The 12773-nt window shown below is 40.6% G+C and overlaps 1 protein-coding gene across 3 annotated transcripts in view; it reads left to right on the top strand.

The window, feature by feature from the left end:
- The window catches only part of pde7a (phosphodiesterase 7A), a 158541-nt gene extending 147413 nt beyond the window's left edge, over positions 1-11128 (top strand). For all 3 annotated transcript variants that reach the window (XM_060822676.1, XM_060822677.1, XM_060822678.1), the window contains 3 exons: positions 1846-1942; positions 3946-4026; positions 9340-11128. In XM_060822676.1, the coding sequence (XP_060678659.1) occupies positions 1846-1942; positions 3946-4026; positions 9340-9503 (342 nt within the window). In that variant the 3' untranslated portion in view covers positions 9504-11128. The remainder of the gene's footprint in view (positions 1-1845; positions 1943-3945; positions 4027-9339) is intronic.
- Positions 11129-12773: the final 1645 nt, after the last annotated feature.

Here is a 12773-nt window from a genome sequence, read left to right as displayed (position 1 = left end):
CCCCCAGATCCCTTTAATGTTGCCTTTTTGTAGTCTTTCCCTATTTAAATAATATTCAATTCCTCTTCCTACCAATGTGTCGCCTCACATTTTTCCACATGGTATTCTATCTGCCAAGTTTGCACACTCAACTGTCTGTATCCCTCTGTAGATTTCTTGTGATCTTCATCACTTGCTTTCCTTCCTATTTTTGTGTCATCTGCAAACTTGGCGAGGATATTCACTTCCCTCATCTGAGTCAGTAATATAAATTGTAAATAATCAGAGCATCTGCTCTGATCCCTGTGACCTTTTACTAATTATAGGTTTCCTCTTCATGAAGCCATATTGACTGGGGGTCACTGGCACTACCAATGATTCCATGGTCGTCATTAGACTCTCATTTCCAGATTATTATAGAATTCAAATTGGCAAGATTGGAACCCAGATCCTCAAACAGTTTCTAGGTCTATGGGTTAATCGTCTAGTGCTAATACCACCAGGCCAATGCCTATCAACCTTGAATTTCATCATGCAAATGGGAGGCAATGATCATCATCAAAGAAAAAAAAATCTATCAGCTAAAGGCTGTATTCCCACTATTGTCATTCTGTGTGTTACTTTTGAGCAGAAGCTTAATGAATCAGCCAAATTAAAATAGTAGCTGCAAGAGTAATTCAAATGCTGAATATTCTGTGACAAGTAACTCATTAGCTGACTTTCCAAAGCCTGACAACAGCTACAAGTTGCCAATCATTGTCAATTAAATAATCCCCACTTGCATAGATGAGTGAACATCTGCAATACTGGAGAAGATTAAAGTTAAAACCAGGTAGCCACTAGATTGGCACCCTTTTAACCATCTTAACACTTACCCCTCCACTGTCATTACACCAGCCATGCAGTGTGTGCAGTCTATAAAATGCACTGTAGACACTTGAGGTCTCCTTCATTTCCTCCATCTATGAGATACATGGGAATACCACTATCTTCAAGCATTCCTGCAAATCACATGTCTCACACCACATGACTTGGAACTATATTGCCTGTTGCTTCATCAACACTTTGTCTCAATCCTGGAACTCTTGCCTGTGTTCATAGACTTCAGCAGTTCAACCACATGATTATACCAGGATCTTCTCAAGGGCAACCTAGGCAATAAATGCTGACCATATCAGTGATATCCTTGCCCAATAAATGAACTGAAAAAGAAGGAAAAGTGCATATTTAACATTTTTGTTTTAAACAGTTGGTTTAGTTTTGCAGCTTCCCACAAATGCCAGACCTCCTGAGTTTCTCCAGCATTTTCTGTTTTTACACAAGATATTCAGCCTCTACAGTATTTGCTTTTATTTGTTATTGATCCTAATCCCCCATGCTTAAATAATACTAGGAAGTTCAATTTTACAATTGCATGTTCTTTAATAACATCCAATGATACCTGTACATGTTTACTTCATTCTTTAAATGTTCCCATCTTCGTTTCTGACCATATCTCATCCTCGTCTTCACCTTGTCCTTCTGAATGGTAACCGAATAAGACAATCAAACATTCTTGAGCATGTGACAACTCCATTACTATCTCTAGAATTAAGTATTTTGGTATTTTATTTTATCACTTGTTAGGTATTGAAGATATTTTTGGTGAAAATTGCACTGGTAAGGTTCATTGTTGACTAGTGTTTGAAAAAGACTTGTTATTGCAACGAATGGTCATTTCTTGCCTAAGATAACAAATAGCAATTGTTAACTATAAAATGATAGGAATTGTGTACCAAAAAGCTTGCTTAAAACAGTGAGCTAATGCAAGATAATACAGTAAAAACAACCACCATCATAAGCTAATGACTTTAGTTCTCGTTACAGATAGCATTGAAATGTGCAGATATCAGTAACCCATGCCGGCCTTGGGAGTTGAGTAAGCAATGGAGTGAAAAGGTAACCCAGGAGTTCTTCCATCAAGGTACATGGAATAAACTGTCACATTTTAAAGCACTTTTTAACAGATAATACTGAAAGTAAAATCAATTATCCTTTTCAGAATTCTACAACATTCTTACCTACAGGGCTTAGTTTTGGGACCTATGCAGTTCAACATTAGTTGTGTTTTGAACGTCTGAATATTGAAAATGTCATTTGTGGCTTCATCTCATCTCATGGTTGGTGAATGAGCTCAAAACTGGAGGAGTATTACAATGGAATAGAATGGGGAAAAATCAGAATCTGGAGCCATCTGCCTTGTTAATTTGGTGAACCGAGTAAATCATTATGTGCAGTCAGTAAATGTAAAACAATGTATTTGAAATTATTTCATTGATTTCATTAGATTTATGGCAAATTATTAACTATACCAAATGAGTAGGTGTTTGGAAAAGCTAATTGATTGCTGAGTTTCAAAAGAGGAGTTTCAAATAGATCTATCTTACTTCTAGAGTTCTTGTGATGCAGCACTAATGCCCATGCCTCTGGGCTAGGAAGTCCACGTTCAAATACCACTTGCTTAAGAAGTGTGTCATAATCTGTTGAACATCTTGATTAAAAATACCTATAAATTCTATGCCACAGACCCAGTTGGAATATTGTTAATTCAAATCCCACATGGAAGTGAGCTGGAACAATATCTTAAGATGATGAGGACTGACCAAAAAGGATTTTACTTGGGGTGTTATGTTCTTTTTCCTGAGATTCTTACACACTTGATGCAACTACAACATGCCAACTTCTGTGAACAACCAAGATTTAATTAAGTACAGTACAGTACAAACTTTCTGGAGGAACTTTAAACACACACCTTGCAGGGCTTACAGGGTCGTTTCAAAGCTCTTCTTGAACAAAGGAAACAGATCTTCCTTTATACAAAATCTCATTGTAGTCAGTAATGTCCACAAGGCAATCCCCAGTCACTCCCCCACAGTCACATGCCACTCAAGACACAATGCAGTGACCACATCATCTCCAGAAACAGTATCGTGCAAATTATCCCTTAATGGTCAAGTCTGTTGCAAATAATTTTTTTAACATTAAAAATCTCACAACACTAGGTTATAATCCAACAGGTTTATTTGGGAGCACTGCTCCTTCAGGTCATTGTGGAGTATATTTTAACTACAGGGAGTAGTCAAATTCCAACTGTAATGTTCTTATTGATTTCTGAAAGCGAGATGATGACAATGTAAATGGCTCTGAATGGCAAGGAAATGGCCATGTAAATGGCTCTGAATAATAGGAAATGATCATGTAAATTTCTTACCATCTATCTGTAAGTCACAAGCATCCCACCCTAGCCTTGGGACATCCAATGTCCTGCAGGTCAGTAGGGCAAATTAACTCTTTAGTATCTCAGGGATTCTGCTGAGCACTACTGCACCTAGCCTGCATGATCAGACTATCTCCAAGGAGCAGTTTTGAGTTAATGCCAGTCTTCCCTGAAAGCTCACTAGGAGCAACCCTGTAGGATTATATCATCCTTAAGCATGTTACCTCGTTATTGTGACAAAACGTCTGAAAACGAACCTTTTATCTCAGAAAGCTAACTTACATCCATGAGTCTGGCTATCCTGCGGAGGCAACTGAACCCTTGGGGAAGGGGAAGCTGCTAACTTGTGCTTTAAATTGCTGATCTTTGTGTGAACAGACTTAGCAACACTTGCACCAATGTACAGGGTCTGCTAAACTTGTGTGTGATTTTTTTGAAGAAAAGATTATAAACAGAAAAAAGTCACTTTGTTTATTTTTTAATGAACTTCAACATTATAAGATAAAGCAATTCAGAAAAAAATGCATATTGCATGCAAGGTTTATTGGCTTTTGTATAATTTGTCAAGTGCTTCATTCTTGTGTAAAACCAATATGAGTAACAAAAAAATGTAGAATGTTCACTTTGGTAGAGTAATGCGTTAAAAAGGGTAATGTTTGAAATTTTTAATATCATCAGTGGATATGCATTTAAAATCTTTTTCTTTTCAGGGGATATTGAAAGGAAGCATAAACTAGATATAAGTCAGTTGTGTGACCGCCATACAGAAACTGTAGCCAATATTCAAATAGGTGAGTGATATAAGTGTCAATAAAATAATAGTGTGATGATGCTGCTCTTTTTACAAGGTTATTCTATCCTTCTTTATTTTCGAGAGTCTCATAAAGGCAGAGATGCTGAAATATCTGAACTGGCTACTTTAATAATGGCTAACAGATGCTGCCTAAATCAATAATCAGAAAAGGCTTTCAGGATTTTTAAAAAAACACTTGTACAATGAAAAGGAAGTAGCCAGTTCTCCTAGTTCAGTTTATTTCTAGTTTTGGGTAAAATTTTCGCTGGGGACCCGAAGAAATAGCTCCATGTTGATCCCGTGTGTCTGTCTGTCTGTCTCTGTGTGTGTGTGTGTCTCTCTCTCTCCCTCTCTGTATCTCTCTCCCTCTCTGTATCTGTGTCTGTAAAACCTGTAAAAACATCTCTCTCCTGTAAAAACCAGTTTGAATTTACCTTTTTGCCAAGGGGTGTGTTATAGAATGCTGCAGGAAATCAGAACAGCTGTTCAGTTGCGTTTTTGTGTTGATTGGGTTTTCAAATAGTTATGCTATTCTAAATTCAGTTTTCTTTTGTTTGTGTGTAAATAAATTCTATTTAGTTTAAAACTGATTGATTGGTTTGACCAGCTACATTGCTCCAGAAATATTCACCTTCCATCTGCCTAAAACAACGAGAAAAGTTAGCTTCTGGGCTTCCTCAAAATGTTTTGAGTGGGTCTGGCCTGGTCGATAACAAAAGTAGTTGGCTTTGACAGATCTAACTTCTGCACTTACTTGGACCATTAGCCCAATACTCATTATTTCTGTTGCTCCTTCAAAAGTGAATAACCTCACACTTTTTCGCATTAAACTCCCCTTGCCACCTCTCAACTCAGCTCTGGAGCTTATCTATGTCACTGTGTAACTTGCAATATCCTTCAGCACTCTCCACAACTCCATCGACCTTAGTGTCGTTTTGCAAATTTACTAACCCATCCTTATAAATGACCTGGATGAAGGCATATAAAAATGACAAACAGCAGTGGCCCCCACCCAAAACAGATCCTTACGGTACGCCACTAGTAACTGAACTCAAAGATTAACATTTCCCATCAACCATCACCCTCTGTCTTTCAGCTAACCAGTTTCTGATCAAACCATTAATTTACCTTCAATCCCATGCCTCTGCATTTTGTGCAATACTCTATCGTGGGCAACCTTGTCAAATGCCTTACTGAAATCCATATACACCACATCAACCGTTTTACCCTCATTTACCTGTTGGTCACCTTTTCAAAGTACTCTAAGGTTTGTGAGGGACAACCTACCCTTCACAAAACCATGTTGATTATCCCTCATCAGCGTATTCCTCTATGGGTGATGATAAATCCTATCTCAATTTTTTCTAACACTTTTCCCGCAACCAAAGTAAGGCTCACTAGTCTATAATTACCAAGCTTGTCTCTACTACCTTTGCTATCCTCTGGTTTTCTGGCATGATTCCTGTAGACAATGACAGCATAAAGTTCAAAACCCAAAGGCTGTGCAGTCTCTTCCCTGGCATCCCAGAGAATCCTAGGGAAAATCCCATTCCACCCTGGGGACCTATGTATTTTCACACTTTTAAAAATTGCTGACACCATCTCCTTATGCACCTCAATCCTGTCTAGTCTAGTCTAGTAACCTGTATCTCAGTATTCTCCTTGACAACATTGTCTTTTTCCTGTGTGAATACTGACGAAAAATATTCAGTTAGCGCTTGCCCGATCTCCTCGGACTCCATGCACAACTTCCCACTATTATCTTTGATTGGCCCTACACTTACTCTAGGAGAAAGTGAGGACTACAGATGTCAGAGATCAGAGTCGAGCATGGGGTGCTGGACAAGGCAGTATCCAAGGGGCAGGAGAATTGACGTTTTGGGCAAGAGACTTCAGGAATGAAGCTGGGAGCCTCAGGGGTGGAGAGATAAATGGGAGTGGGGTGGGGCTGGGGGGAAGATAGCTGAGACTGCGGTAGGTAGAAGAAGGTGAGGTAATGGTGATGGGTTGGGGGGGGGGGGGTTGTGTGGAGCAAACAAATAGGAAGGAAGATGGGCAGGTCATGAGGGCAGTGCCAAATTGGAAGGTTAGGGCAGAGGAGGGAGGGGAAATTAGGAAACTGGTGAAATCCACATTGATCCAGTATGTTTGGATGGTCCCAAGGCTGAAGATGAGGTATTCTTCCTCTAGACATCGGGTGGTGAGAGTTTGGAGATGGAGGAGGCCGAGAACCTGCATGTCCTTGGCGGAGTGGGAGGGGGAGTTTAAGTGTTTGGCCATGGGGCAGTAGGGCTGGTTGGTGTGGGTGTTCCGGTGATGTTCTGTGAAGCGCTTTGTGAGTAGGCATCCTGCCTCCCCAGTGTAGAGGAGACTGCATCGAGAGCAAGAAATACAATAAATGCCATGTGTGGAAGTGCAGGTAAAACTCTGATGGATGCGGAAGGCTCCTTTGGGGCCTTGGGTGGAGGTAAGGGGGGAGGTGTGAGTGCAGGTTTTGCAATTCCTGTGATTGCAGGAATAGGTGTCAGGAGAGGAGGGTGGGTTGTTGGGTGGGACTTGGACCTGACAAGAGAGTCACGGAGGGAATGGTCTTTATGGAAACCAGATAGGGGAGAGGAGGGAAATATATCTCTGGTGGTGGGCTCTGCTTGTCGGTGGCGGAAATGGTGGAGGATGTTGTGATGTATTCAGAGGTTGGTGGTGTGGATCTCCGCCTCTGCTGTTTTTGCTCCCAGGCAGACCAATTCCACCACAGGAACACACCAGATGTCCTCCTTCAAAGACCTCAATTTCCCCTCCCACATAGTCGATAATGCCTTTCAATGCATCTCATCCACTCCCTGCACCTCCACGCAACCCCACCCCTCCAACCGCAAAAAGAACAGAAACCCCGGGTCCTCACCTTCCACTCCAGCCTCTGACACTCCAGTGAAAGTCATTAACAAATAATGTGAATAACGGAGGCCCAAACACAGGTCAACCAATTCCCAACCATGTCAACAATTTGCCGACAGTTCTGTTTGCTAGTGGGACTTTCTTAAATGCCTCCTTGAAGTCCATATAAACCACAACCATAGACATTCCCCTGTGCACTACCTTGGTCGTCACTTCAGACATTTCCGTGAGGTTTGACAGGCATCCATGCTGGCTGTCTCTGATTAACTGGAAACTTTTATGGTGTTCACTTACCCCATGCTTGATAATTGGTCTGTAAGTCTCTCACTTCCTTTTTAACCTTCTTAAGAAGTGGAGTGATGTAATTTTCCAATCTAGAGGGATGACTCCTGTATCTAGGGAATTCTGAAAGATTATAAAACTTATGTTGCCATATCCCAGAGGACCATAGGACTGATTACTCATTAGAGAGAGATGTGAATGGTGAAGTTGAAAAGGAGGAATCTTTATAGAAGCCTCAGCTGATGCAGGAGGTTGAACCCACATTGCTGACATAATTCTGCATTGTAAACCAGTCATCCGTCCAACTGAACTAGCCAACCCACTGAAAGATTTGAGATAAAGCATCTACAATATGCTCCCCTCCTTCCTTGAACCCCCTCAGATGGGAATGTCAGGTCCTGGACGTATGTCGTTCTTTAGTTCTGTTAATTTCAAAGTTTTACTTAAATTAATTTTATTCAGTCCCTGTCTCCGATTCACTATTAGTTTCCTTTAACTTTCAACAAGCTATCCACCTTTCTACTGAAAATACTGAGGCAAAGTAATTATTCAGCCTGTTTGTCATTTACCCAGTTACTGCCAACATCCCCACTTCTAGGTTCAGTGTGCCTACATTGATGCTGACCAGCTGCTTTCCCTTTATGAAAGGTAAAACCTCTTCTGATTGATTTTCCCATATCCCTTTCAATGGCCGTTTTAACCTGCTGTGGCCCTTTGCTGGTTGCTTCATATTGGCTGGCAGTGTCAGATGGGGATTGGACATTCTGTCATGGTACCTGATTGGCCAAAAAGCTTGCCCGCTCACCAATTTCACACTTGACTTGCCTCACTTTCTTGTTGGCGAGGACTGATGAGGCTCTCGTTTCCAAACGCTCCCATCCTCACCCTTAGCCAAGATAATGGCAAATCCTGGCCATAGAAAACAGTCTGAAAATCCATTCAAACTCTGACCACTCTCTGTTCACCGTTCAGTATTGGCCACCTGGTTGAGCATTAGGTCTCTTCTAGACTGGTCAAAGCACAGCAGGCCAGGCAGCATCTCCTTATTCCTGATGAAGGGCTTATGCTCGAAACGTCGAATTCTGTATTCCTGAGATGCTGCCTGGCCTGCTGTGCTTTGACCAGCAACACATTTGCAGTTGTGATCTCCAGCATCTGCAGACCTCATTTTTTACTCTCTTCTAGACTTGCTGGAACCAGTTCCCAGATACTGAACTCATTAATAGCCAACTTCTGCTCTCTGTTTAAACACAATGCTCTTCCCTCATGACAATGCCTCGAGAATATTTTGATCAAGATCCAACCTGCAGTTAACCTCCAGGTCTAACCTCATTAACAAAAAGCAGCTTGCTTATTCTGGCTTCTGTTTTTAAAGCTGCTGCCCACTTTTCAAAGGTGATGTCATCTCAATGTTTCATTAACGTCTCCAAATGAAAATTGATAAAAAATTAAACTCAAACTAACGAATAATCAGCGAGGGTTCTAACAATAGTATCAGTATTACTGTAACAACCTGATTTTTGTTTTACATTGATAATGTGTTTGTGTCAGAAGTGTAGTTGAAAATGTTTTCTAAAATCATTAGATTAGATTAGATTTGGCCCAACAAGTCCACACCGACACTCTGTAGAGTAACTCACCAATAGGAGTGTTTCAAACTTTGTTGAAGTAAATGTCAAATTCCTTGCTTATGGCATTGATTTTCATTACTTCAGAGAAAATAATGCTGGATGCTAATTCTCATTATATAAAACCTCCACAAGAATGGCTCAGTGGTTAACACTGCTGCCCTCAGCACCAGGGATCTGGGTTCGATTGCACACTCGACTGTCTGTGTGGAGTTAGCAATTCTCTGTGGGTTTCCTCTGGGTGCTCCCGTTTCCTCCCACAGTCCAAAGTTGCGCAGGTTGGGTGGATTGGCCATAGGAAATTGCCTGTAGTGTCCATGGGGATGCAGATTAAATGGCTTAGCCATGCAGGAATACAGGAATAGAGTAGGGGACTTGGTCTGGGTGGGAGGATTGGTGTGGACTCAATGGGCTGAATGGCCTGCCTCCACACTGTAGGGATTCTGTGAACATGTCTGTTTAAAATATATTACTGTGGTTAATTATAATTGTATTTTGTACACTAGGTTTCATCACTTACGTAGCGAAACCTCTTTTTGTGGAATGGTCTCGATTCTCCAACACAACACTGTCACAGACCATGCTTGGACACCTTAGCTTGAATAATGCTAGCTGGAAAGGATTACTGCAGGAACAATCCCAAGGTGGAGATGATACTGATTTTATTTGAGCAGAAATGGACTGAATTATTACCTCAGGAAAGCCACGAATTATTTTATCCCACCCACCTAACTGGTTCCATGAAGCGGACAATTACTTTTCTGCCTCTTCAGTGGAATGCAAATGTGATGATGCTTTCGGGTTGGGGGGGGAGGAATTGAGATACATTTGCAGGCTCTGACTGTCACAGTTGCATGTGTATCCGTGCCAATGCTAATGTAATTCCATGCTTTTTTCAAAGCATCATATTGCTTCTTTGCCCCTTGCTAGGCCTGAACATAAAGCAATACACAAATACCTCAGTTGGCTTTTGTGAGACATTGAGCACGTAAACTACAGTGGTGGCCAAACTGAAGGGAGTGAAGAAAGGAGGATGACAGCATCCCAGAAAGTGCCATTTATCAACGGTTATTTTGAATATTTGTAAAACAGACTGATATTTAGAATTTCTGCACTTGGGGTTTTCTGTGGTTTCTTTTTATTTAGATGGCTAAAATATGAACTTAGTGAAAATCTTCTGATGTTGGTACAAAGATGAGCTTTTGTTCTCTTCCCACCATTTTTGAGTGACTGAATGCATGCAAAGAAGCCAGTCCTTTTCTGCCTCAGAGATTTGTTTACAATGCTGTATTTTTGATACTTTTTGGTTCTGGTTCTTGCCTTGAAGCATAGTGGAAAAGGAGCCACAAAATTCAGAAATGCTATTTGGTAAGAAGATAGAACAAAATAAATGCTGCAGCTCAATTTTAATCTTTGTGATGCCATTTACGTTCCCATGGAAGCCTCTCTTCTGCCATGGTGTTCCTTTAGTGCACTGTGAATCCAGCCTTCATCTCTGACCACAACCAGCTTTACTTCAGCAAATCTGGAACAAGAGTGCTGCTGGCCTTTGCCTTTTTTTGGGGGGAGATTTGAAGAAATAGAAAAACAGATTAGCGGGTGAAGCCAACGTGTGGTTTTCATGCATGAACTGCACTTAGTGATAGTGGCAGTAAACTGTTACAAGGATCAGCTCAGGATTTTTGCCTGTGTTTCTGGAGCGTGTGATCGTGGTACCTAAGAATAAATATATGCGAACAAATACCACTTTCACCATTTAGATTTCTTCAAAATGTGACATCTGTGTAGCCAGATTGAAGAAAAATTCTTAACATTGCTATAGATGCCTTAAAACTATGCACAAAGCTAAGTGACCAAATCTGTTTTAATTTTGGAATGTGCATTGTTCCTCAATCTTTTTGCGAGTGAATTGTTACTCCCCTGTGGGCCTCGTTTGATGTGAAAAGATGAACCCTTTGTAGGATAAAGTTATGGATGTTATTTTAAACTTCAAACATTCCATTTTGTATTTTACAATGTTTTAAGTAGTTGTTGATTATGTACAGTAAAGCAAAACTGTATATTAGGTTTGGCATTTTCCAGTGAAACAAACTTGGTGCTTTTCTCTTTTTTTTTAGTTAACTTGTATTTCAGGACTGTTTAAAAGAATTTTGTTTACAATTTGTTGTAACAGCCATCTTTGAGATGTCAAGGCTTCAATATTAAGCTTAGGGACATTACCAAGTTGTTGGTCGAGATGCCATATTCATATTTTGATATGTGCCTGTTGCTGTTCAAATTTTGAATAAAAGAATTGACATACCTTTTGAACTTCTTGTCTGTTTGATCTGTGAAATTTTAACACTTGAATTGATACTACACGGTTTGCATTTCACAGGATTTCAATTTAACCACTTGCCCAGTAAAACGTGACAATATATATATGGTTTTTATAACTGTGCCAGTTTTGCTATCAACCAAATGCAAAATCCTGTCAGCTTTAAAAAAAATTTGTGTGAATAATATTCCGATGAGTAGAGATCCAACCTGTTCAACCTTGTCTGATAAAGACATTCCCGCCATTCCAGGGATCATTCTAGTGAGCCTTCTCTGAACTGCCTCTAAAGTAATATCTTTCCTTAAACAATGGGACCAAAACTGCTCTCTCTAGTCCAGATGTGGTCTCAGCAGCACCTTGTACAGCTCCAGTGAGACTTCCCTACTATTTTATACTCCAACGTCCATGACATAAGAGCCCACATTTCATTAGGCTCCCGATTACCTGCTGCAACTGGATTGTCTCACGAGAGCATCACAGTCATTAAGAACCGAATGACCACCTCTAGTTGCTTGCGTGCATTTTAACGTAGCTGTCCAAATGTTCCAATTTATTTTTTGATACGAGGCCTACAAAAACAAGATAGATAAGCTGAAAACTCTCTCCTGTTAATCACTTCCTCACAGCTTTCTGGTTTTCCAACTGTTCCTGCACTCCCCTATCCTTTCTGGTTTTCCAACTGTTCCTGCACTCCCCTATCCTTTTGCTTTCCTATTTACTTATTCCCCATCTCCCTGGTCATTATTGGTTTAAACCTCATTTTCTGCCATACTCTCAGTTTCTCTGATATTTGGCTCCCAATGAAGAAACAAGGATTTGAAATTTAAACTCTACCTACTAGTTGTGCATTCACCTACTGAGTGTCTTCAATGCTTTGTATTTTGATTTCATTCCCTTTTATTATTGTTGGCCTCCACAATACAGAATATTCTTTGGGAACCCTGTCTTTTAGCAATGAAATAATTAAATGCAATTTGTCATTTAGTTATCCCATTGATGTCTGAATTGTAAGTTACGCATGAGTTAGTAAAACTCTTGACTTCTTCCTACGTAATGAATACAATTGAACATGTACCTTTCCATTGTTAAAAGCTACTCCAAACAATTGGCTTCCTGTTGGCCCCAAACATTCCTTTGCGATCAAAGTCTGTGAGAAGATTTGTAGATCGGGTGCTCGTTGTTGTGGTTCTGTTCGCCGAGCTGGAATTTGTGTTGCAGACGTTTCGTTCCCTATCTAGGTGACATCCTCAGTGATTGGGAGCCTCCTGTGAAGCGCTTCTGTGATCTTTCCTCCGGCATTTATAATGGTTTGAATCTGCCGCTTCCGGTGGTCAGTTCTAGCTGTCCATTGCAGTGGCCGGTATATTGGGTCCAGGTCGATATGCTTCTTGATTGATTGAATCTGTGGATGAGTGCCATGCCTCTAGGAATTCCCTGGCTGTTCTGTGTTTGGCTTGTCCTATAATAGTAGTGTTGTCCCAGTCAAATTCATGTTGCTTGTCATCTGCATGTGTGGCTACTAAGGATTGCTGGTCGTGTCGTTTTGTGGCTAGCCACACACACAGATGACGAGCAACATGAATTCGACTGGGACAACACTACTATTATAGGACATACTATTAT

Source organism: Hemiscyllium ocellatum, chromosome 4 (genome assembly GCF_020745735.1).
Source record: "Hemiscyllium ocellatum isolate sHemOce1 chromosome 4, sHemOce1.pat.X.cur, whole genome shotgun sequence".
Classification (NCBI taxonomy): Eukaryota; Metazoa; Chordata; class Chondrichthyes; order Orectolobiformes; family Hemiscylliidae; genus Hemiscyllium; species Hemiscyllium ocellatum.
Note: the sequence above shows the minus strand (reverse complement) of the source record. Positions and strands in the feature narration are given on the sequence as shown.